This window comes from Lissotriton helveticus, chromosome 9 (assembly GCF_964261635.1).
Source record: "Lissotriton helveticus chromosome 9, aLisHel1.1, whole genome shotgun sequence".
NCBI classification, from domain to species: Eukaryota; Metazoa; Chordata; class Amphibia; order Caudata; family Salamandridae; genus Lissotriton; species Lissotriton helveticus.
The window spans coordinates 460500551-460528339 of NC_136070.1; the positions used below are offsets into that span (position 1 = coordinate 460500551).

At 41.5% G+C, this 27789-nt stretch overlaps 1 protein-coding gene across 1 annotated transcript in view; it reads left to right on the top strand.

Annotated features, from left to right (window-relative positions):
- Window positions 1–27789, top strand: part of LOC144781425 (inverted formin-2-like) — a 103590-nt gene that overhangs the window by 35200 nt on the left and 40601 nt on the right. The window contains exon 2 of the mRNA XM_078660276.1: window positions 8486–8894. Within this exon, the coding sequence (XP_078516402.1) occupies window positions 8486–8894 (409 nt within the window). The remainder of the gene's footprint in view (window positions 1–8485; window positions 8895–27789) is intronic.

The window sequence follows — 27789 nt, forward strand, 5'->3', positions numbered from 1 at the left end:
GGCTTGTAGTCCTGGTCGTGAGCCTGCCCCCACAGCTCCTCTGCTGCCTCACTGCTGCCTCATTCGCCGAAGCGTAATTCATAAACTGCATACCTCGAGGCCACCACAGGATCACAACTGCCTCAATACCGGGTGCTGCAGGCCCACACCTCTTCAGCCGGGCCACAGAGCTTCCACACCTACCAGGATAGACCCACGCCGCAATGCATTCGAATGTAGGCCCCGCGAGGTTCCCCCAGCCGCAAGCCGCGTCTCAATGTTCCTCAGCAGCTCTCCGCTCAAAGTCGCGGCAGCCGCTGCACTCTCTAGATGGCGCCCGGGACCTCTGGGTGATGATAATGGCGCCCTCCCCCAGTCCTCCGTCTCTGCTCACCTACTCCGGGAGCCGGCCACTCGATGGCAGCTGCGGCGGGTCTCGGGATTCCTCCGGGGGAGGGGGGGAAGCAGGCAAGAGACTTTATGCCTATGCCCCAGTTCTTCACTCGGTGATCTCAGCGCTTCTCTTCGTGAATTTGCCCGAGTTCTGGTGCACCGTAATCATTCAGCTCCAGCACAGCTCACTGGAAAGAACTTCGAACTGAAATGCAGGTTCAATGATTCAGGGGACGCCTTAAGTGAGGGGCTGCACTGAAAGCCCCAGAAAGCCTTGCACCCAGGCGGTGGGAACCCTAGCAGCGCGTCGGTCGTGCACTACCACAATTATATATGCAGAACCTTAGAGTCAGAAATGTTTTAAGGAATGGGCAAAGAGCCTGATTGCCCATGGCCCCCACCCTTTCAGGCCCCCTCTGAGAAGGTGATACTTTGTGTCTCACCTCTGTTTCTATACCTCAACCTCTCTCTATTTGCTTACCTCAACCTCTCTCTTCCTCCCTACCTCTACCTCTCTTCCTCCCTCTCTACCATCTCTCATTGTAAGGATTTCTGGGCCCTGGGCAGGATATAATATGGCTGTTTCTGTGCGAAGCGATGTCAGAACTGTTAACGCATAATCCAATATTGTATAGCATATTGTGGGCTTGAATTAGGAGAATACGGTTAATTAAATGTAAAGTTCAAAAATCATCAGGGAGGAGGTGTTGGTGCATATTTCCCCTTGTCAGAGTCTATTTCATGTGAACCCTGTAGGGGCCACCCAAGGTTGGTGTGCCTGAGATGCCTGTCCAGGAAACATGTGTCTTGTACTTGACTGAAAACCAAACCTGTAGCAGGCAGGGCCTACACTACATGTGTGCCTGAGATATCTGTCCAGGAAACATGTGGCCTGCAGTTAACTGAAAATTAAGCCTGTAGAAGCGCTCACACTCTAGACATATGAGCGAAGTCTCAATTTATGACCCATTGTAATCTCTTGGGCTGCCACTCTAAATGTGGTGGGCTGAAGCACGTTGCCAGCTATACGTCATTAAGTCTGTGCTCCCTCCAAATCCTCTTCCTCCTTGATAGCCAAATACCTATAAACGATGATTTGCAGTCCAAGACCTTCACTACTTTGATTCAGCCATTCATGGTCAGGTGTTCTGGGAAGAAATCTTCCTTCCCCAACCACGCACGTTTGGGCATGGCAGAGACAGAGCCCTGCAGGAGTACCCCTGCTGTTGATGTGCTTTTAGCCAGGTACTCCATCTCGGGACTGAAAACATCTAGTGGTCTCATCTGTTTAACCATAACCCACTTGGATGCTGGATCACACCCGCTTGTTAACTTGTAGTTACCTATCCACACACATAGCTGTGACAACCTCATTCCTTCCAGATAAACAAGAGGCATTTTATTTCCAAACTTCCTGGCCACACTAGTATTGCTAGACCAAGAAATGGGCTTCTGGTGCACTATATTTCCATACAATCACCACATGCATGATAGATCGAGACGTCTAAAGGGTCATCATTAAAATATATTTTCATGACTGTATCGTCCTTTCTTTCCAGGAATGGGTCCTACCAACCTCTGTCAATATTTTTGCTGGTGCACATGTGACTAAACAATGGTCGTTGCAATGAATGTTCGAACAGTCTTTCGGCCTCTTTCTGTGACTAACCTGGTGGGTTTACAAAGACTCGTTGTCATGTTTTATGACCTTTTAGTTGAGTACATGAGGCCCTTGCTTTGCTGTGCAGACCAGCCCCAGGTGTAATGGCAGCAAGAAAGTACATTTATTGTCTGATAATTAAAAATCATTACAATATATGTAAAAATGTCAGTACAGAATTTTACACTGCTAATCCTTGGTCCCGGTCAGCGTTGGCTAAAACCATTTTCAACAAGATTAAAAAAAATTGCATATAAAAACAATATCGATCCCTGTGCAAAAATTGGTGCAAGGTAACTCTTAAGTACCTTAATAATTATAATCCATATTACAAATACATATCTACCATTGTTCAATGATTGGTGCAAAATAACGCTAAAGTGCCTCTGATTATAACTTGTACTAAAAAATTAGACATTGGTTCAACTTTGCTTAGTTCACTCATCCCGCCACTGTTTGTGACAGATTTCAAAATTACGGATTTCGAGCAAAATTTAACAGTTCTTAGAAATCATAAACTTGTTATAAATAAAACAGATACCTTTCATAACAAGTAGTACTAAGATGATGTACTTTTACTCCATGATTGTCTAAGAAGATTGTTAGACTAATTTAAACGTATTGTCCACAAGTAACAAGTACCTGATAAGTCGGCAGATCACAGGGATTGATTTTCCAGATAAGCACAGTGTAATGACCTGACTACATGTTGTCACACCAAGTTCAATAAATAATGGTTTCAACAAAGTTCGTCATCTGTGGAGTACACAAGGGCAGACACAGACTATTTGCAAAACAGACTCTTTTGGATAGCCGCAAAATCTACAACAGTTTGTTGGCCGCTGTTGCACTCAACTTGGGGTGCCATTTTTGGTTGGGCACCTGCCAAGTCTTAACTTAATAAATACATTCTTTTTGCCTTCCAGATCGCCTGTTTGTATTCCTTCTGAGGGATTTTAGTGTGCATTTTCGTGCAGAATTTGTGACTACATGTGCATGTTGGAAAGTTGTTCTTGTTGCTCTATTTACGGGCTTCTTTGCTGGTAAAGCTTGTTTGAATACCACCTATTATAGGTGGATGTAATCGAAATTCTCCTTCGTGCAATTCCAGCCAGAAAGCTTTCTATTTAAAGATGAGCATATTTGATGCCAAATATCCACCTTAGGTATATCCTTTTATGATTTATGATAAGCAGATCCTATTTGTTTTTCAGCAAAACTAATTATTTGAGGCTGGTTCATTGACTGCCTTATCAGCCTTTTCAAATGATAAGAAGTTGGCATTTCTTGAAAAATACTGGACTTCGGCTGATAATTTGCCTTTTCCGCCAATGTTACTACTTGAGGGTTATGATGACTTTCAACTCGTAATTTGACACGATTCCCAAGTATACTGGTTGCCAAGTCCTTTTAAATGATGATATAGTCCATTATAGAGAGGCACTTTGAGTTTTTAAAAGTTAGCACAGTTGTTTGATTGTTTGGAGAATTTCTCACAGCAGTTTTAGGCCCAGTTAATGCAGATGGACACAAAAAGACTGAATTATATCACTGTTTTAAGTTATCAATTGTACTTCCATTACTAATATGAACATTAAAGTCACCGAAGATGATTAGGCGTGCATCAGCATATTGGTAGATAAGGGTTTTAACTATTTCCCAGAGTATGGCGAGCTGAGTCATTTTAATTGGTCTTTTTGTGCTCAAATAACTTTTTTCAATAGAATGATTGGAATATGGAGGTGTAATTTTACATATTGGAGCCAGGGTAATTGTATATCCATTTCTTGGGCCTTGGTATCTAATTCCAGAGTGATGTACATTGAGAGACCCCTTTTGCACAGCCAAGTGAAGATGAACAAGTGGCTTGGATGGAAAAGTCTTTATCTATAAATTGTGGTACTAGCTTCTTACAACATCAAGATTTCACATTTCTTTAAAATGGTCATAGTATCTTGATCTTTCGATCACCTAGAGAGGCTGTGCACATTCCAGGTACATAAACTAATAGGCAATTGAGATTTAGCTGAAGCATTCAATCATCAATCGTCTCCCCTAGGTTTTCCTTTTGTAAGGATTTGCGTTAGCCAGGCCCAATCCTCCATTAGGACTTGTCGCTTTGGGATTTGTTTGCAAATATGTGGCCCTGAGATTGAATTTGAGCCCTGAAGATATTGCTGGAATAAATAGGGAGCCAATGGCTCCCGTTATCAAGCAGTATTCCTTCTGGAAATCCTGGTTGTAATTGCACCTCACTGTTCATTTTTCTTTGACATTCTTGAGATCAGTAATATTGGATAATTTGCATTATCACATTTTCTAATCTCTATTTCCCATTTGGCAAAATATGGTCCACTTTCAACTACCTATTCGCAATATATTTGTAGTACAGTTACTTTCTTGTGGTGAGATAGTAGACTCTTGGATAGGTTCAAGAGCATCAGATGTAAGATGTGAGAGCGCTGGGATTGAGGCAATTAGTTTTAATATATTGCCACAATTTACAATGTCACGTGATCCTCTTGATTCTTACAATGGGAGAAAGAGGATCTTAGTCGAATTAGTGGGGCAGTTATCCTGATTTGTACTTAATTTTTCCCTACCGTGTAATCTGGTCTTGGTTTTGCGCCTTGTATATCCGGTCACTTATGGGATTTACTAATTAGGGAATGTACTTGAATATTACCTAAATATACTCTACTAGACATTAGTTCTTTTTGAAATTGTTCTGATTTTTTTCTTTGTGAAGAAATACCACTAACTACTGGTTTGTTCTTTAAAACAATATTCTATAGAAGTCTAATGTTGTCTTTTTTGCCTTTCCTCCTTTTTTAACAGTGGGTTTGTGACCATACCTCTCTCGTCAAGCAATGACAGTACCTCATTGCTGGCACCTGGAGTATGGTAAATCAATACTCCCTTGCTAGGATTTTGTGAATGTTCTCCTGTTTTGTCCATCATCATATATTGACTGAATAAGACTAGACGGAGGTATAATGGTTATTCAAGTGTTTTAAAATAATGTTTAGCTGTTCCTTTTGTCAGATGAGACCAATCCAGCCTGCAATTACCTTGGTGCATGGATCCAAAAGCCAAAAGTCCAAATTATATCTGCTATGGATCCACACATAATTGATGCAAAACAGGTAAAGTGTTGTCTTTATTGAAAGACTGCCTGGAGTGAGCCCCACTGTCCTTTGCAAGATCCCATGCTAATAGGAGCTAGCAAAAGTTGTTTTGGCACTGGGAGCCCATGTAGTGTGTGTCATGTTCTACCTTTCCCTCACTCCACAAATCTAAGTGGGCTGTAGGCTCTGCATACCAAGACAATGGGAGGCGAATAAACTGCATCTTGGTGACCATCTTCTGAGTTCTCTCTCATACCATCTGCTTCGCATCACCGGCCAACCTTTTGAGTTCCCACAATCGCATTTGGAAATGGGTTGGTATTGAAGTAGCTGTCTGTTTCAGTATTAGTGTGGTGTAGCAGGCCTTTGAAGTCCACGCAGTCATTGTCCCATCTAGCCTTCAGTGACCTAGGGAAGACTATTGGGGTAGATACCATAGACACTGCGGTCTTCTGCATTACCAGAAAAATAGTGGGTATTGCATAGCCGCCCGCATCAGTTTGTGATGGGTGACTGCAGCCTTTTGTCTTTTTATTAACTGCCATTTTTAAGTGACCTCACTAAGGGGCTAAAAAGCTGAACCAAAATATGCCAAAAATGGGATTTCTTTTTCAGCCACTCTTACAGGCAATTGATAGTAATTTCTGTGCAGTTTCCGTCAGCCTGCTGCACTTTCCTTATCCCCCATTTATGCCCCCATGCATGGTCTCCAAAATGTGTACACCGCTGTTTGTGGATGGGAGAGAGGAAAGTTTGATCGTGGGTACCTCAGGCTTTTTAGCTGTCAATATGGAAGCGTGGGCTGAAATTTGTGTTGGCATTTGATGCTAAATGCCCTCACTTCAACTCAAGAACTGGCTGTTGTTGCTGCTAAGGGCAGCACTAAACTTCACCAGATCCAGCCCTTGCACTAGAGCCAGAGATTCCCTCTTTTGTGTACTCTGGCCACCAGCACCAAGAGGCCCTTAACGGGGTTGTCAGCTGTTACTAACTGACGTTCCTAGTGATCAACCACTACCCTCAACCATTGGATGTAGTATCCATTTTTCCCTTGCTTGTAACCACGATTATGACTGAATAAAATACACCCACCAAATGGACTGCCCCATAGTTAAAAGCTCCATCTATATCCCTAATTTCAATACGCAGTGTGATATAACCACTCCGAAAGTGCTAGTTCCTCACCATCATAGGAATTTTAAATATCTTTGACCAAATGTCACAACGTTCTACAGAATGCAATATTAGTTACTCAATTAGATTTTCTGAGTTTCATGGCAGGAGCAAAGGCGTGTAAAAAGTGTGTTATAGACTGGGTGGTGCAGGAACTTTAATAATTTGTGGGTTTCAGGTGGTGGCCTTTGATAATGTTTGGAACACCCATAATCCAGTGTGATTGTGGATATTCCCAAACATTTGCAGTGCTTGTCCCACTTTAACCGAACTTCTTCTAAATGTACAACTTCAGAGTTTATGTAATATTGCATTTAGCATGAGAGGGTGCCCTTAATGCCCCATTTCCTCAGGGGCAAGGAAATGGGTAGAGTTTGAGGAAGGGATTGATCCACACAAGGAATTATTGCCACATGGACAAAAAATGGGACTGAGTTGTGCAAATACACATTTCTTCTACCTCTTTGCCTTTAGAGTGTATACACTGCAGATAATCTACGGTGTAGGGTTCAGGAAAATGTAAGTATCTCTAGATGTCCACAAACTTAATTGGTATAAAAGAATATGTGGGAGCCTTCAGGAATTCCCAAAATGCTGAGAATTAATCACATTTGAAGACTAAACCTTCGGCTGAATACTAGATCTATTTTTTTCCCTTTACCCTTTCACATTGCCACTGTAGTGAGTCTATATAATTGGCAAGATGGTCAGTCCAAGTATTGTGGACTGGTACTGTTGCAGGTTTTCAGTGGTTATAATGCTCCACCTGCTTAAAATTGCCATGTGCCATTTCTGCATTCGGTAATACTTTGTCTGGTTCTGAATTTGTGAGTGATTAAGAGCATGGTAGTCGAGATGAATATGAATAAAAGGTCAGTAGTACTTTTCCCCACTTTTATTTCCCCATTCTAGACCTCATACTTGTAATGGCCAGGAAAAAGGGGGTAATAGTACACGGCAGTAGTAAGGCTGGGCCACCCCATTTTACTTGCCATCCCCTAATGAGACCCTATATTTATGTATTTTAGAAAAATGCATCCTTGGACTTCTGTACATTGAAAGAATTCTGGATAGGTTTCCAACCAGGCAAGGAATGTGCCGCCCTTCTCTACTTACTGGAGTCCTTTTCTGTTGAAGTACAGGGACCAAGTACCACATTAGGAATGGAGTTTGATCTTGGTGCATATGAACTGAGCTAGGAACATCTCCCTGAAGAAGGCCTTTATCAGATTTTTCTCAGGTAGAGGAAATCCATTGGGATGAACATTGCATTTTAGTAGCTTTTCATTCTTGCCATGGCATAAGCTGCTGATGTTGCCACAACGGTGGTTCCAGGTGGGCATGTAATCTAACGTCATCCGGTTGCCATGAACTTAGTGTGGAGTGTCTTTCCATACATGTAGTTCATGGGTAAATCAATACTATGGTATTGAGTTGCAAACTCTTCAAGCCTAAACTCTTCACAATCACTTTTTAAAACTGCATTTCTCTCAGTATATCAGCTCCAGAAAGAGGAACAAAATAAAATAAACACTTACAGATTTACATGTATATTTTATGTGAAAACAGCTAATTTGATCAGCTGAAAATACAGGAGTATTATCAAAAACAAGCACTTATGATTTGACAAAATCTGTCTTTTATATTTATATAAAGCACTACTGTTTGTACCAGTCAGCCAGTTGTATGTGGTCTGTTCACCTTTGGATATCGTAGCACCTTCTTTTAAATATTGCGATTCTGCATATAAGTATCATTATTACTTACATCTGTTCCACAGGAACCATTGTTTTTGATAATACAGTACCTACCCTGGCTCTGTGTGAGTAGGGATCCCTTGTTTCTGTTTTCAAACTACAGGAGTTGCAGCTGCGTGAATGGTGATGTTTATAAACTGAAAGGCAAATTATCATTTAATTGGATAGTTTCAACAGTAAAAATATGGAGAATATAATTTCTTCATCTCTCCCAAGTTGGGAATTTTGACCTATTTTGTCCCAAGTATGGCACCCAGTAATTTATGTTTGGTTGCTAATTATGTCTTTCCTGTGGTAATCCTAAATGTAGCCTACAGGCACAATAAAAACAATCACTTTGATGGCCTTTTCTTAATATTGCCTTTTTGCCTCTAACTTTATATTCCTTTTTTCAGGAAATGTATTCTAAGATCGCAAGGAAGAACGCTGGCTCGCAAAAGAAATGGGCAGCACTGAAAGACAAGATTGCTCCTCCACAGGCTGAGCAGATTGAGGGTAACCTAGAGAATGCTGATCCAGAGCTCTGCATCCGCCTCTTGCAGATTCCGTCTGTCGTTAACTATTCCGCACTAAAGAAAAGGCTTGAGGGATGTGATGAGACCTGGATGGTTCAGTTCTTGGAATTGAGTGGTCTGGATCTGCTTTTGGAAGCCCTAGACACACTATCTGGGAGAGGCGTGGCCAGGATTGCAGATGCTCTTCTTCAGCTAACATGCATCAACTGTGTAAGAGCTGTTATGAACTCCCGCAAAGGGATCAAATACATTGTGACCAATGAAGGTTATGTACGAAAACTGTCACAAGGTAAGAACCAGTTCATTCATTGGCATGTTTGATACTGTAAGAAAGTGCTTCTTTTCGATGGTTTCCCACTTTTCCCTTATTGGATACACCGACATACTTGACTCCAGGAAAAGAGAAGGGGTTAAACCCCTCCCCTGTGATTTTTCCTGCCCATTGATTTGATTTGATTGATTTGTATGAAATTTATAACGCGCAGACAATAACCGGAAGGCATCAAGGCGCCTAACAATACATATCTAGAATTTATAAACCTGACACCATTACAAGTATGCCTGCACAAAAAGATGTGTCTTCAGACCACTTCTAAATGCCTAAAGGGTGGGTAGGGATCTTAGTTCCAGTGGGAGGGCATTCCACCACTTGGGCGCCAAGGAGGAAAAAGCCCTGCCACCCCATTTTGCTCTTCTAGAGCGAGGGACGGACAGAAGAAATTTACTGGAGGAACGTAAGTCCCTGGAGGGAATGTAGCGGGACAGGATAGATCCTATACCAGTGGAACTATTTTTTACAAGAGCCCTGTAGGTCATACATAGGGTCTTGAAACGAATACGATCCTCAACAGGGAGCCAGTGTAACAGCTTTCTGGCCGCTGAAGCTGAGGCACGTTTGGGGAGATCCAGCACAAACCTGGCGGCAGCGTTCTGGACTACCTGCAAGCGCTGCAGTAGACTTTTACTCAGTCCAGTATACAGCGCATTGCAGTAGTCCAGACGAGAACCAATGAGGGCAACTGCAAGCTGTTTTCTTGCCTGCAGTGATAGATAATGCCTTATCCTCTTTAGGATATGGATAATGCCCCAGCAGGTAGAGATGGTTCTACTAACCTGTTTACCTAGGTTGAGGGCAGGATCAATCATGACCCCAAGATTTTTTCGCGGAGGAGGTAGGGGTGGGTCAGGCTCCTAATGAGTCTGGCCACCAAGAAGATGACCACACGTCATCTTTTCCACCAAACACCATCACCTCCGTCTTCTCTCCATTCAGTTTCAATGAATTGTGAATCATCCATTGTCCGACTGCCTCCATGCAAGATCTAAAATTGGAGGCAGTCGGGGCACCTGAAACATAGTAAGACTAGTTGGTTCTAATTGGCATACATGGCTCTTTAGTAAGGCCACAATAATATGGTGCAGTAATATGGTGATGATTTTGCACAGTGGCATGAAGGTCGGTTGTGAAATGTTGGCTGCAGCATGTCCCTACATGCCTTGCACCAACCACTTCAAAAATATGACACACGGGCTGCTGCTGCAAACGATTGAGGTATGCAAATGTTGCTGCCAGCACATTAATATAAGCTGTTTTTGACATGTTAAAAATGTACTTTTGGCATTAGTTAAGACACCCATTAGTAGTTCCTTGGAGCATTCTATGTTTGGTTGCAAAACATAAGAAGTAGCCATGCCAAATATTTAACTGGCATCTCTTTCCAGTATAGGAATTACACAATTTTATTTTTGCAAAAAAAGCTAAAGCTGCTATTCCATTTTGTTAAGGTCTAATTTTAGATTAAATGTTGCTTTTAATCTCTGGGATGGGTCAGATGGATGAGCTTCATGGCATGTCAAACATTTATCAAAAATCTAATTAATTGATGAGCATAGATTGGGTTTTTGCTGAAATGCCCCAAGAAAAATGTCTAAAAATTGTTTGTCTGCCTAATATGGAGAAAAAAATAACTGCCCCAGAAACCCCAGGTATAGAGGCCGGTTGAGACTCTGCCCCTACATGCTAAAATGTTCATATGCCTCTAATTAGGTGGGGGTTGGTGGAGAGAGTCAGACTTGTTTGGTCTTGAAACCTGCAGGTTCATAGGAGTTAAAAGATGATGCTAGTAAACTTCAGTATCACACATAGGCAGTGCTTTGAGCTTATCAGCTTATTATTGTGCATTACTTAATTCATTTTCTCCACTCTCAGGTTATTCATTTAAGGTGTTTTCCATATTTTTCTAAAGCCTTGTTTTACCACGGACATCTGTCCTCCTTCTCAACACAAAGCATTCTGAATCCTTGATAGATAGAATGACCAAATCCTAATAGAAAGGTATGCTGATTACATGAATTATTCTGAAACAAACCTCATATTAATTCCTTTGGAGAATCAGTTTAAACATCTCAATGCCTTCCTTCACCCTGATCAATATTATAATTATCTCAGTCCCCATACAAATTGGTTTGATGCCTTCATTCTCGCCCAGCGCTTTCTGTCAGCCTGCATTCTATCGGAATGATTTTCCCTGTCATTTTAGACCATTACACATTTGCAGTATTAGACTGCCGTATTTGCAGTATTAAAGTCGATTTTTTTAACGTGTATTCTCACTACTAGAGAACACACTTTTTTTCTCCCCGGCCCACCATACTCAATCCAGATTGGATTCTTTTTTTGTTTCTCACAACATATCCCAAAATCAAAGAAGAGCTGAAATTGACTTTATTCTGATCCCAGACCATGCTCCCATTTCCATTTAATTGGACATAGTTTCAAAGTCCAATTTAGCAAGAAAATGGCAATTTAATACCTCACTTCTTCTAGATCCAAATTTTTACTCCTCTTTTGTTTCCTTTTTTAATGAATACTTTTCTATAAACCAAACCGATACTTAGTTTTTCCGTAATTTGGGAGCTTTCAAAGCAGCTGCCAGAGACTTCATCATTGCTTTTGTCTCCTGAAAACGGAAAAATGCCCGTAAGGTTACCAGTGATCTTTTGGCTGAGATCAAGAGGCTGGAACACTCATATTTCTCCTCAAAATCTAAAAACTGTCTCTCACAACTTATTAAGGCAAAATTTCAATTTAACAAGGAATTTACAGACACTGCTTCATTATATCTGGTGAAATCAAGCGCAAAGTTCTATGGTGGTCAGAATAAGGCTGGCAAACTCTTGGCTAATTACTTAAAAACTAAACATAATAAGTTTGATATTGATGCTATTTACAATAAACAGAACACATTGTGCACTAAAGATCCAGAGATACTTAAAAAATTCCTTCTTTTTTTTTATAAATCACTATACTCTCCTGAGACCACACCCTTAGAATCTGATTTACACAATTTCTCTCAGGTATCCATAAATCTTATAATACTCAAATGGATTTTACCCCCTTAGAAGCTGATTTATTGCAACAAGAGCTTCTCAGTGCTTTACAATCACTTAAGAAAGACAAAGCTCTGGGACCTGATGGATTTACAGTTGAATTTTGTAACCACTTTTCTCCTATCTTTCTTCCTAAACTACTCAATCTCTTAAATCTTTTTACACAGTCAGGAGAATCTTCAGGGTCCTTTTCAGTAACTAATATGTTTAATACCTAAAGATGGGAGGGATTTGAAATATTGCAAGAACTATAGAACCATCTCTCTTGTAAATATTGATTATACATTTTTTTCTAAAGCCCTAGCTATTCGTCTTGAATCCTTCCCATCCTCCCCAATTACTGGGCGCAGAACTATCTGGTTTTGTTAAAAGCTGTCTCCCTTCTGACAACACCCGATAATTCTTTGATATTTTATCAAAAACCCCACACTTATCTCACTCAGCTGCAATAGCATTGGATGCCGAGAAGGCGTTTGATCAAGTAAATTGGTTGTACCTCTTTCACACATTGAAATGGTTCAGTTTTGGTTCCAAAATAATTTCCCTGATTTCTATTCTATATTCTAATCCACGAGCAGCAGTTTTTGTGAATGGTTCTTCATCTCCCTATTTTGAACTACAAAGAGGGGTACTTCAAGATTGTCATTATCCCCGTTCCTCATTAATCTAGCCCTGGAACCTTTTTTGTTTAGGACTCGCCAAATGTGGATGTAAAGGGATTTGAAACTAAAGACGCCCAATTTAGACTAGCAGCTTATGCTGACGACATCTTATTATTTCTTTCCGAACCTCAATCGTCTCAAATGTCGCTGCCTTCTTACAGGAAGTGGAATTCTTTGCCTCTGTCTCTGGTTATAATCTTAATCGGGATAAGTGGGAAATACTACCTCTAACAAAATATACATTCAAAGATGATTTTAGCTCTTCCAACTTTGCTTGGAACCCACATTATATTAAATATTTGGGCCTTCACTTTACCCCTTTACTTTCAACAATGATATCTCTTTGCATGGAGAAATGTTTACAAAAAATTTCCATTTCGTCTCTGACCACTAGATGGCACCCTTTATATCGCTCATGGTGGGGTTGCCTAGATACTATTAAAATGATGCTGCCTCCATTAGTTTTATTCACCATTTCTAATATCCCTGTCCCCATTCCTTTACAAAAATTAACTCTATACTATCATCCTTTCTGTGGAACAATAAATCATCTTATATGTCCTTGTTCACAAAACTTAAATCAGAGGGCGGAGTTAATTATCCAATTTCCCCACTTATCATAGATCCTTCCTACTTCACCAGGCTTCCGGATGGCTCTCGAACTCTTCACTGGAATGTCCTTTGTGGGCAGTACTTGAACGTTCCTTTCTTTCCCCTTTCGCTTTTAAGGAATTTCTCTCATTTACCCGTAGACCACAACCTCTTTCCACTCCTTTTCTTAAATACACTTGTAAACTTCTGGGTTTTTCTCCAACCCCATCTCCTATCGATCTACACTCCTTCTTTAACTCCTCTCTGTGGCACAACACATCCATTTTAATTGGTGGAAAATCTTTTTATTGGAAATCTTGGAGAAACAAAGGCTTAATCTGGACATACCAACTATTTTTCTCAAAATTAGATCTTGCCTTTTTCTGACGCCAGTCAACTTTTTCATTTGCCCCCTTCCTTCCAATCCAAATATAACATACTTTCACAAGCTCTTTCAAATGCATATACTCAAATCCTAATTCATCCGAAAATTCCCCCGGTTAACGGCTTGTGTGCCTTTCTATTTCCCTGTCCTAAAGCTTCCAATATCCATATCCATTTACAATCCTTGTAGCTTGTTAGAGTAAAGACCAAAGTTTAACTTTCATGGGAAGAAGACCTTGGGGTTCATTGGCCATCTTCTCTGTGGAATAAAATATGGTCCAAAATTAGGAAAACTTCTTGAGCGGCAAATGTTATATGAACGTTATTCTTTATCTACATCAGGCTTTTGTTGCACCCAGTTGTACTACATAGGTGACATGTCACAATACAGACACCTGTTGGTCCTGCACCTCTCCACTAGCGGACTTAACACACCTGGTTTTTACTTGCTCATACATACATGACTTCTGGACATCTGTCTGGTCTCCAATTAACTCTATCTTCAACTCTATTTTCCTCGTTCTATCACACGCCTATTCTTGTTTATCTCCTATCTGGGAGGATCATGCTTCTAATACAAAGATCGTAGACTTACTGTTAGCAATTGCTTTTCCTCAGATTACTAAAAATTGGAAGGATTTTATGAATCTGTCCTTCCAAGATTGGTGGTATGCGTTGTGTTATCCTCACAGATTGGATACAGCATGTGTTCATCCCATCCATCTAGCCATGAAACGCTTCAATACATGGTCATCTGTTACATCGTTCATTGATTCCAGTGCTAAACGCTCTTTTTCTTTAACTCCTGCTCAACATGAAATTGCTTGACCTCCATGATATTCCGTATCTTAGATATTAATATTATATAATATGTTGTTATATTTTGACTAATGCTATGTTGCTATTTGGTTGTTTTTATATGTAATACAATGCTTTATAGTTATATTGATATTTTCCTGCTTTTTCATTCCAACCTAGATATTCTTACATGATACTTTTAACTTTTATGTTCCCCCTTTGTTTCCTTACACCCCTCATACTATATTGTACTGTAACACTTGTTTTCTCAATAAATTTACTTTGTGAAACTAAAAAAAGTCGATTTTAGCATACAGATTTAGTCCTAGCTTTTAAAGTTGATGATTATTGTGTTATGCATTTCAGAACTGATATAACAAAGAACATCTTTCCTCAAATATTGAAAAGAGTTGATAACATTCATTGAGATATACAAATTAATAACGTAACTAAATGATACTAAATGATACTAAAATCAGTATAAGTTTAAAAAGCATTTTTTTAAAAAGTAAAACATTTGCCAGCAGAACCATTTAATAAGGAGATCAAATAAATGCTGTAGAGCTTCCAAGGAAGATCGTATGGACAATTTCAGAAAGATAGATAGCAACCATTTACGGAAATGCAATTTAAGGACATGGCAAACAAAATATGCTTCAGATCTTGAATGCCATTCTGACAAAAATTGCAGATTTCAGAAGTTCCATACTATTTAGATGTTAGACAATTTAAAGGCAAAGTAGCCAGTAATGTCCAGAAACATCCAACCTCTTGTGACATTTTCCATGTCACATATGGTTGGATTTTTATTATTACAGTGGTAACTTTTCTCCTTTGATGGCCCCTTTTCTTACCATAAGCTTCGTTGTCCAAGTAAAATCTTAAAGCCAGTGACACTTGTTTTAAGCAGGCCTTTAGTTTGAAGGCGGGAAGAGAAAGCACTGAACTTTGATCAAGTCCAAGTTGGTATATGGCATATTTGTATTTCCTGTACAATAAAGGTTTTTTCTTTTTTCTCCATAAGAGTGCCCTTTCTCATATATTGCTTAGAGTATCTCAAGGCAGAAAGCCCACTGGCCGACACCCGCCAAACCTTGGACATAACGATACAGAAAAGGGGGTGGTGATGAACAGAGTGTCTGAATTAAGCAGACCACTCTTACCCAGTCCAAAGATCAGGGCTTGATCCATCACCGTTATTTATCTCACTGCCCCATCCCAGCTCAGAACCTGGCTATATGCAAATTAGTCTGTCCCTGGCCCAGTGCATCATGGGAACAGGGCAGACCAAACTACCAAGCCAATTCTTCACCAGAAAGGAGACAAGCTTTCCCAGTGTAAGAATTGGCTTTTGTAGTCTGGTCTGCCCTGTTCCCATGATGCACTGGGCCAGGGACAGACTAATTTGCATACAGCCAGGTTCTGAAACTGGGATGGTGCAATGAGCTAAAAAACGGTGTTGGATCTAGCCCTGATCTCTTGACTGGGTGAGAGTACTCTGCTTAATTCAGAGACTCTGTCCATCACCACCCCTTGTTGTAAATAAACCTTGGACATAAGTTATTTTTATTCCCAATTCCACCCTCAGGGCTGCCACTGATGCTATGGTATTGCAAGAAATAAGTCTTCTCAGAATCTGCCCCTCTACTTTATTCAAAAAGGCCCATCTAGTTAAATCTGTGAACTTCACTGCATACAATAAAGTCGTGGGGATTTTGGTCAGATAACTGAATAGGAGATAAGAGAAGTATCTTCTACCTGTACCCTTATAGAATGCTCCCAGTCCATTAGCCCGAGACTGAGCCTTACACATGTTATTTGAAATATGACTAATATCGCTCAGATTACTGCAAATAATTTCCCCCAAAAAATAAATGTCTTAACCTCTTCCAATTTTTGGGAGCCTAAATACCAAGTGAATGTTAGCATATTTAGCGCTTTTCTCACCATGAAAGCAGAGAATTTTGCTTTTAGAGGAGTTATTTTACAGCTATTGTGCGTCAGCATAGGGTTGCAATTAGCGGTGGGTGGAGCTCAAAGAGTTTTGACAAATTCAGCCGAGTTCCGCTTGCAGGCGGAGTACCAGCCCACCCCTAATTATAGGGCAGTGTATAGGCAGCGTGCATACACTTGGCACTGTACAGACACGGACTGCACTCCATCCCATATTCATACAGAATAGGATGTACCTAGCGCTCTGCCTACCTGCCAGGAGCCAGACGGTCATGGAATTCGTTTGAAGCTTGCCAGCCTCCCAAAGGTGTAGCACTACAGTCCAAAGCTCACTGGCTCCCGGTTGTCGAAGCTGCTGCCCTTTCATGACCCAGGCCAGGGACAGGACAGTAGTACCCAGAAGCATCCCATGCGGCCAGCATCCTGGTGACATGGGGTCGGTGCACGCCGCCTCAGGATACGGCCTGATCACTGTAAGAGGAGCGGACCCTGAACAGTACCCCCGGACGGATGAAAGAACCCCCATCAGCAGAGACAGGCAGGGTCACACGCACCATGAGTGCGCAGGTCTGGGGAACGGCACTCAAGGGGTCACAGGGTCACACAGGAGGACTCACTGTGCACACAGAGTCAACAGAGCCTGGGGTGCAGGAGGCTGCTTTGCACTCATTGCAAGCACCTCTCGCACACCCTAGCACCCAAATGACCTGTAAAACACAAAGACCAATGGAGGAGGTTGCTGTGCATTACCTATCCAGGAAATGTTTCAGGTCTCCTCTTCCAATAAAGTTGTCACATACAGCAGCAACAAGGGCTTCAGCGGTCATGTGCCAGCCGCTACACTATGGAAACCTCTCCCTGATGGCTAGATGCGCAGCAGCCATCTCCCTCCTGTTGATCCATGCGTTTACACAGCTGAACCCTATTTGCAATCCAGTTGCTGAGGTGCCTTGATGTGCGGAAACCTGTGACTTCAGATTGGATGTTTCCTGCAGTACCCAGTTGTAGTTGCACTTGCCCTCTCACTGTCCCTCCTGAAACAGAAGTGTTCATTGCAAGCAGAGGTGGCAGGGTCCAGGTGTAATAAGTGTGTTGGCTCCTGCACCTGTCAAGAGTCAGAGAAAGGATTGAAAAGGCTCAAGTCAGCAGGTTTTTCTTCTCTGGGGCTGATGCCGAGGGCAATAGTACATTGTAAATTGATGATGATCCCTTCCCCCCAGATTGTCCTCTTGCTTCCTTTTCGCCTAGGTTCTATCAGTCATTAGTGGCACGGAGCACTGCACCTGCCCTCTTGTATATTGCCCCGTGGTGCACGGGCATAGTGTTTAAAAGCCACTTTTTCTATGACTTATTAATTATAATGAGTCTGACCAGATACTCAAAATTAGGGGTGTGCAGTGTTTTTTATTTTATTTTATTTTAATTTTTTATTTTAAAGGTTTTATATAGTGCTGGCAAGACCCGGAGGTATCAGAGTGCTTTACATGAACATCAGATCATAGTTACAGGTTACATCGTTACAAAGGTTACACAGTTAATAGAGCATGGCAACATAGTTACTTATAAGGTCGAGATAAACAAAAAGCACAAATACGTAAGGGAAAAAGCAGGCAAGGGGAAAGATTCAGGGGAGGGGGGTTGGCGCTGGGGAAGTAGACGGGTAATTAAGGCGGGAAAGAGAAGGGGAGGATGAAGGACACAGCATGGAAGGAGGAGGGGAAGGGCGACTGGGACACAAACCGGTAGACGAGTCAAAGCAACGTCCAAAGTCCAGTAAGCTGTGATCCCAGGGGAAGTGGTATCACTTCTATATCCCTGTTGTTTGAGGCTCCCTTTACGCAGTAAACTCTCTCGGAGGGGTCTCTGAGACTCCAAGGCCTACCTACTGGATCCTTCCCCAAAAAGGGGAGAGGGAGTGCTTTGGCAAGGGGTGCCATACCATACATCAGCTGTAAGTGGCTCCCTTGGCGCAGTGGACTCTCTCAGCGGGTTTGCTGAGACTCCAGAGTATAAATATTGGATCTTTCCCCAACAAGGGGAGAAGGAGTGCTTAGTCAAAGGGCACAAAGGACAGTGGGCTAGGCAGACTAGCAGTGTGTGGTGGCAAACTCCACTACTCAGTGGCGGTCAGCAGAGTTTTTGCTGGACTCCACGCTCTAAGCGGAGTGGGCAAAACTCCGTAAACTTACAGCTTAGCAGAGCTATTAAGAACTTTAGGGGTAAGATCACCAAGTCATCTGCATACAGAAGACATGAAATTGGATGTCACCCAGTATTAGGTGGTAAACCCACACTTTGTGAGAGGGTTCAGGCAGGTCTGAGATCTATAGAGAAAAAAAGCAGTGGAGCGAGGAGATACCCCTGCTTTAATAATTTTTTTGTTGAGTTCGTCCTGGAGAGTCCTCGATCACCACCTAATTAAACTTGGCACTGTGACAGAGTGGAGGGCAATAATTGGGTGCAATAAAGTTCCAGGAATGCCGAGGTCCGACATCTTCTTCCACAGCACTGGACGATCCACTTTATCAAAAGCTGTGCAGAAGTCTATGAATGCTGCCTATAACAGACAACCTCTAGTAATCCCATACTTCTCATTAATTAATTTTAATGCAGCTATGTTATCTAAGGTCCCATACTTTTTCCTAAAACCTCTCTGCTCTAGCGGGATTATTTTATTGCCCTCCACCCGTGAATTAAGCTGAGCCAACAGACATCTTGAAAAGTCTTTAACCACTGCATCTAATGGGACAATCTAGTGGTAGTTTGCAGGCACATTACTGTCATCCTTTATGTAGGAGAAATATGGGTCAGCATGTGATATTCCAGATTGAAGGGCCTCTCTGCCTCCTCCTTCGCCATATATAGTGCAGAAAAGAAGCCGACACAGCTATCTTCTCTAATTGGAGAAGGGGAAGACCTAGCTCTTGTCCAGCAACAATCCACAATTAGTTCCCAGAAGCTTCTCATATGATTCTTGAAAGCTGCCGCTCCTAAATCTATCCACCTGTGGTCTAGACTTAGGTTTTCTAAAGCTTGCCATTGGGTGACTTATGTGCCTTTTCAAGAGAGACAAGTGACTGGACCAATTTATTTATTCAGCTGAAGAAGAGGAAAAGGAGTTGAATGAATTGGGGTTTTGATTTACCTCCAGAGAGAGTTTATTACAAACTGCTTCATGAACTGAATAAATGACTGGAGAACATCAGCCTCCTAAGAGACAAGATCATTAACAGCTTTCTCTAATAGATCTTTTAAGATAGTTATCATTCTGGGATCCCATTGGTTCCACCTGAGTTTTTTAGATTGAATATTGAAATAGCGCCATCAAACTTCCATGGCCCAACTGGTGTTGTATTTGTCTCTAAGGAGAATACCAGCAATCTATGATCACTGAGGATAGAGTCTATTATTATAAAATCACCTAACAAATGGAAAGAAGTATACACAGCAATACAATAATCTAAAATTGCCTCCCCACTCAAGGATTTATGGGTATACTGTGCAGGGGAGTCAGTGGGTAATCTCCCATTAGCTATGAGACAGTCATTATTCCTCAGTTGATCTAGAAGGATCTTTTCTCTCTTATCAATTCTAGATTTGGTTGGAAAAACAGAGGAGGAATAAGTAGAGCTTTCTCTTTTTCTTCCTCTCAAAATAGATTAATAGCAAGTTTGGAAAATTTGTAAATTAGGTTCCAACCAAGATTATTTGGAGGCCATTCTCCTTATCTATGACATGTTTAATACAAGCGGATATGTTATGCAAGAGAATATTATAACAGGAATCGGATGGAATATAGGCATTCAAGTGTACAATGGGGACTGATAAATTTCCCCCCATCATTAGGGAATAGCATTACTGCTGGGAAAAGATTCGAGGAGTCCTTGAAACTTTCATAGTTCCAATTAATCTTATTTGTTCGATGAATAGCTATCCCTCCGTTTGCATACCCTTTTCTAGATGGGGTGACTTTGCATTCTAATGGGAAATAACCATCACGCTGGAGCTTGGTGAGACACCAGGTTTCCGGGAGGCAGATTATATCGGCATTTCAATCAATCAAAAAATTGCAGTTTCTCTATGCTTTTTTTTTTATACCTGCCACATTCCAGGAAACCACTTTTAATTCATTGCTAATTGAAACGCAGTGCTGCGGGTACTGGTGATCAAACGCTATTTAATGCACCTGCCAACCACTTACATTTTTGAAGCTCATCGTCTACACAATCGGAATGGGGGGTTGACACTTTTCTTATAGGTCACACGTCTATCATTAATTCCTATGGAAACTTGCAGCCCTCTCGGATCATCCACAGGCCCATTTAATGGACTGGACCTTGCTTCCTTAAGGCACTCTCCTTATTCTCACAGGGTCCTCTGATCTGGCCAGGCAGTCAGATGCCAGTTCTGGTGCTCCAGAGCAGGTGGTCTTGATTTCCTCTGAATTTAACTCTTTGGTTAGGGCTGTAACCATTTACCGCGAATGAAGGTAGCACTTTGGGCACCTCTTCTGGTCTAAGAAACTCTGCAATCCATGAGAGAGGCCTAGGTCATTGTATTCAAGTCTGATCAATGTTCGCCTAGGACCAAAAACCAGCACCAGGAATAAAGTTATCATCGCAGCTGGGAAACCCAGAATAGGGTGCATATGTGTCACTATGCGACTGACTTTTCTCAATCTCCACAGAACACACACAAACCAGCTACCACACTCTACCCACACTATCCAAGCAACAGCCCTGCTTTCTAGGGGACTCACTGGTGAGAACTAGAGCAAGATTGATAACCTGTGCCAGCAAGTGTGTAGGTAACAAATACTGTAAAATCACATATTGATTACTTCAACAATTCCACTATACAGACTGTCAACAACCACCATCCTGAATAAAAGCCAGCTCCTCCACTCTAGTATGCCCAGGAAATCTCGGACAGTAGTATATCAACTTAAAATAAGAAAAGATATTGCACATAATGCATTTTCAGTATAAAAAGACTGAACATAAAGACATAAGATTGAAAAAAAAATAATAATCACCCCTGCAGCAAAATATACTTACCATACAAATCCCATCACTTAAGCCTCCAATTGTAGCACCTTTCAGTCCAAAGCTGTGGAATGAGGAACGCTGTGCTATTCTGGTGTTAAAACTACCCATATACTGTTTTATTTACCAATACAGTCTAAACTTCTGTTTTATTGTAATAAAAAGCCACAGCACCAGTAAGTACTTTGACCATGAAAACACAGTCCCAGTTAGGAAATCTTCAAACTACTAGTTGGATAATGCTGTCCCTCATCCATTTTAAAATCAGTTACCATAGAGAAACATACATCTCTCCCAAACCCCTTGTCACTTTTTTTATTTCCCTTGCTGAATTAGTCCCTCACTCAACCCAGTTCATGCAGTGCAAGTATACCATAAGAGGGCACAGAGCACTTAATAAATGTTCATGAATCCATTCCATAACTTGGTTGTCTCAGGAATATGTTCCCAAACTTCAACAAGGAAGGGGAAGCAGTCTCACTGCTACTAAATGTAACCCTCAACACTGAGATGAGGATCTTCCCAGATCTAAAACATTCACTGTTCTTCCCTACATAAAAACAAGCCCTAAAAAAGACAGTAGCCATCCAATTGTTAAAACTTCTGGATGCTACCAACTATTATCAAGGCTTAAAATCTCACCATGGCTCAGATTGCCACGATTCAAGTTGTAGACCATGCCCATCTCATTGTAACTTTCGGAGGACTCCTCTCTCTTTGTCCCGTTTATACCTTTTGTCAGCCTTCAACAATACCAACCACCAAGGCCTTCTCAACATAATTTGCATACGAATAAGATTTAGAAAAAAATTACTATGAGGCTTCTCCTACTAGCTATCTGAGAAACCCTAGTATGTTCATTTTATTACGTCCTGCACAGATAAATTGCACCTATAGCTATTGTTGATCTATAAATGGAGCCCGATGGAGTTCTCCTCATTACCCAAGGGGTTTAGAACTGTACCACAGGATATCCACAAGCACACATATTCTCAGAATTTGCTTCTCCATCATTAAAATAATAATGCTAATTCTTAAGCGATGTTAAAATCCTACCAAGGCAGCATACTCCATCATCAACAGTGCCAGCAAACAAGATGTGGTAGGTTGTACCACATGCAAAAGTTGTGTGAACAAGGGTTTTATTTTCTTTCACAAGACATAAGCTGAAGGAAGTAAAATCTTCTCCCTTTCTGGTGAAGAGAGGGAAGGCTTCTTCGTATCAATGATTGCTTAGAAATAGAATCTTCTTTCCAATGGCTCTTTAAATTCCTCTCATTTAAAGAAGAAAAATGAAGTCCCTTTTAGCAAACTATCAACTATAGCAAGTAATAAATCCTATACTATATCTAGGATTTTTCAGTGCTCCTTTTATAATATGCACAGCATATTTGAGGAGCAAGTGGCAATTCCTTTGTAAATGCAAATGGGGTTGTGGTACAGCACAAGTCTTAAAATTCTTCTCTCGAGTACCTTCACACTTACTTACCTTAGGCTGTATTCTGTCCTGCATATTCAAGAAACACTGGTTCTGTCGGGTTAAAAACCTGATTGCTTCCAAATTCAAAACAATTCCTACAATCTTTCCTTTCGTTAATGGCGGAATCAATCAGAACAAAACAAAATTGCAAATCCACACCAAAATAGGATATATACAAATTATTTTATGAATTAATTGCATTCATACATACCCTGTCTCAATAAATATCAATTCAAGTGTATTCACAAAATGGGCATTAGATTGAAGTGAGCGTGATACTACGTGCACAGTGACATATTGTGCAATAGTGACATAAAATTAGTGACTTTATGTACAAGTGAAGGGGGAAGTGGGAGAACAAGAAGTTGGCCAATGTAGTATTCAATTGAAGTTATTCCTGTATGCTACTTCTGTTGGCTTGTGTTAAGGAATACTCTCTGCTGGTCCAATGGCTTACACCGTCGACGTTTCGACCCTATTAAAGCCCAGTTTGTGGGTCAGTGCGGGTCTTCATCAGGACTGGGGGGGCGGGAAAAGAATGGGATGTTGGATGAATTAGTATAATGTCAGGTAAGGATTTGCACAATGAGTGGTCAAGGTGGTGAGAGGTGATTGTGATTCTAGACTCGCCTCTGGGGACCCCAAAGGGGCGTACCCAGACTTGACTTGTGAAGTAATCACGTATTCTTGTGGGTAGCGTGTGATCTAGCCCAATTGAGGATTCAATCTTTTAAATAAATGGGTTTCCAATTAATACCCCATTCAACCTCTCTTATGTAAAAAAAACGGCCCAAAGCATTCATAGCCATACACTTACCCCTATTGGCGGGTAAAGGAGCCTATTCGGTCACTTTGGACCTTACAATAAATGTCCTCAGCACAATTCGTTGCGAGGTTAAATGGCAATCTAAAAGAAAACGGGGGACCACTATTAGTTGTGTCCACCCAGTAAATCATGTTATGTTATGTTAATATGTACTTCTACAGCGCACGTACACCCGTAGGTTTCATGGCGCTATCTTCAAGGAGCACAGGACACAGACTCTACGCGTAAGCTTGTTGGAATAGCCATGTTTTCAAAGACTTCCTAAATGATAGAAGGTCATGGCAATGTCGGATGAGCGGGGGGAGAGAGTGCCAGAAGGTGGCGGCCAGGTAATGAAAGCAGCTGCCTCCTTGCCGCTTTTTTCTAACTAAAGGGACTTTTGCTAAGCCAAGATGGGCAGAACGCAAGTTTCGTACCGGGGTATAGTTAGTAATAATCTTTCTGATGAACTTGGGACCAATACCATGCAATGCTTTAAAGGTGATACATCCTGTTTTAAAAGCAATCCTTTGTGCCACTGGCAGCCAGTGAAGTTTTTCCAGTCCAGCTCTGATTGATAACCACTTGGGTTGCTTCCAGATGAGTCTGGCCGCCTGATTCTGGACAATCTGAAGCCGTTTCAACAAGCCCGCTCGGAGGCCTAGGTAAAGGCTGTTAGAGAAGTCCAGACGGGAAAGTACAAGGGCAATGACTACTTGGACGAGAGCTGAGTGTGTAAGTAGGTGAGCAATTTTTTTAATTTTCCATAGTTGAAAGAAGCTTGAAGATACAACAGCCCTGACCTGTCCTTTGAGTGACAGGTCGGTGTTGAATGTAATCCCCAGACTTTTGACCGAGTGGGACTTGATCGGTGGAGAGCCCATGTCTTGTGGCCAAAAGTGTTGTCCCCAGCTTAATTCACTTTTCCCGGGCAGAATCAATTCAGTTTTGCCCGGGTTAAGTTTAAGATGGTTGGCATTCATCCACCTTTGTATGTGTGTCATTGTAGCCTGGAATTCAGCCACCGAGTCCGTAGTACTTAGCGGGATGATTAGCTGGAGGTCATCAGCATAATTATATATCGTAATTTTGTAATTCTTCAAGGAGTGGAGTAGCGGGCGGAGATATATGTTAAATAGCAGAGGTGATAGTGATGAACCCTGTGGTACCCCACAGGTAGATGGAATCCTGGGGGCTGTGAAGGTCCCTAGCTTCACTGATTGGGTGCGATTCGTAATAAAGGAGGCTATCCAATCCAGGGCGGGACCTCTGAGGCCGGCCTGCTCGACACGGTTCAAATCATATGCTGTGTATGTAAATATTCTGTTCTCTGAGTCCTTCAGATCATATTTCGATACCCAACTCACCTTGGATTCAGTATTCAAAACTCATTCAATGCAGTCTGACACGATACGTTTCCTTCTCGTTGTCAGCGTTCGGTTTCACTCCTTAGTCATTTGCCGTGAAACTACAGGACCAGTATATACTGGTTGGGCAGCCGGGAGGACGTTGCGCTGGCGGCACGTCAGCCCGTAACCTAGCAACCAACTGTAAATGTAGAATTTGCTCCTTACTAGAATGGCGTCATGACATTTCCAAATTGCATGGTAACCCGTGTAAGTACAATGTTGGTTACGTTTGCATGCAATTGATCATCAGAAATTAGTACTACTGGAAGCGGCCTGTACTATTATAAATCAATCGATTAATCATGTATTCCGGATAATTTAGGAATATTTAGTGCGATCGGGCAGCCGGTGACTTGGGTGTTTAAAATCAACAATAGTGTGAATAGTGTACATGGCGAATGATGGCAAGCGATGACATTGTTTTCCATTATACATGACGACGAGCATTCATCAATCTTATCGGCAATCTCTATGCAATTGGTACAAACTGAATGTTTCCAAGTTAAATATTTACAACTTCAAAACGTACATTTGTAAGTTCATTGTCCAATGAAACAGCGGTTATTATACAATGTGTATAGAAATCATGCTCACCTAAAGCCAGATTGTTACGGCGTAATCACTTTCAATATGTACATTACTCATTTAAATTTGAGATGGTGCATTTGACAATGATAGTTAATCCAATCAATGTCAGCATGTTACTCAATCTATAGAAATCAATTATTTTGTTATGTGGTGGTATGGCAGTTATGATCTCGGCACTTGCATATTTATAGATTGTAAGTTCAAAATTCTCAGCACATGTATATTTACAGATTTTGAGTTTAAAACATCGACCCTTTGTATACTCATAATTCAGTTACATGATGCATACTGTGGATTCAGTGCCTATTAAATTGATAGAGTAGCATAATCCTTTAGGCACCTGTGTCCGGGGACCCTGTCACTCACTGTTACGATGTCAAAGATATGCGACATAGTGCTATGTGGTCATAACTCTCTGAGGAGTTACTCAGTGATAGGATGTTAAAGCTCTCCCATCTGCTTAGCTGTCTCCTCTTTCTCATTGAGACCCTCCTATACAGAATTCAAAGAATGTATCCATTTACATTCCTTAAAGTTGAGGGACTTTGTGATTCACCCACCCCTGGCATTAGGGATTATCTTTTCAATGACCCTCTACTCAATGTCCTCAGGCTTGTGACTGCCGAAGTGTTCCACTAAGGGTGCCCCCAAAGTTCTACACCTAATCTGGCTCATATGCTGTAGGATCCTTGTTTTAACTTTCTGGGCTGTCTGTCCTATGTATATCTTTGTACAGGGGCATGTGATTGCATAGATTACATGTGAACTGTTACAGTTAGTGAAGTGTGTTAATTTGTATGTTCTTGAGTTATGTGTAAAGCTTGTACCCTCCTGACAGTAATCACAGGCCTTACAATTCCCCCATCTGTGATGCCCTGACAATGGAGGAAGTCCTAAACAGCTTCTAAGGTCAACTTGTCGTGGAGGTTCAAGGAAGGCTTTAACTACTGTGTCCTTTATGTTCCTTTTCCTTTTGAATGCAAACACAGGTTGCTTCTTCGTCTGTATTTCCCCTGCCACAAGGCTCCAATATTTGCATATGATCTTTTTTTTATTTCATTACTCTTTGTGTTAAACGTAGTGACACATACGATGTTGCTGGTCTCTTTGGGTTTTTCTTTAATCACAAGTAACTGGTCTCTGGGATGGTACCAGGCACGTTTCTTTGCACGTTTCAATAGTCCAGAGGGGTAACCCTGGGCCTTCAGTCGTGTCGTCAAATCATCAGATTCTCCAAAGAAGTCTTTTCTCTGTGAGCAATTTCTCCTTAGCCTCGGGTACTGCCCATAGGGCAAGTTGTCCCTTAGATTCCTTGAGTGATGCGAACCATACATCAACAATGTATTTCTCTCCATGGGTTTGCGATAGAAATCGCAATACAATAGTCCCTCCTCTGCTTTGAACGTGAGGTCCAGGAAATCTATTGACTCCCTGCTGTGGCTCATAGTGAATTGGATGTCCTCACTCCTGCTGTTCAACCATGCATGAAATTCCATCAAGTCATTTTCTCCACCCGACCATATTGTTATAACATTGTCGATGTATCTTTTCCAGACATCAATTTTGTTCGGGTACGGGTTGGTTTGGTCATAGAGGTGGTGTTCTTCATATCTATCCATGGCTTCGGCAGTCGAGTAATGCAGTGCCTGTCTTTTCATGACTAACATGGCCATTCAACAATGACATGATCACTGTTGGCCAGCTCTCTGTATTCCCTGCAAGCTTTGGTTTCCTACAGAGTCTGGTCTTCAGTCCCCAGCTGATGACATTCTCCAGACTTCCCTCTTCCTTGTAGAATGAGCATTCTGCAGTGTGCATTGCACATCCTCATGCGATATCCTCTTCCTTATCCTCAAAGACTTCCTCGTTCCTTATGATGGATGTGTCCTTTCCCTTTCTGTTCCGATAGGATTTGCTGCCTGATTTTATCTTCTCTGTATGGTAGTCCAGAATAGTGCGTCATCTAGTTACAGTTTCGACAGAAGCAGTCCGCATATGACAGAGGAGCGTCACACAAGTCTGAGTAGCTTAATAAGAAACCAGTGACTGGAGTGAGTGTACCCTCTTTGTAGCCCAAAC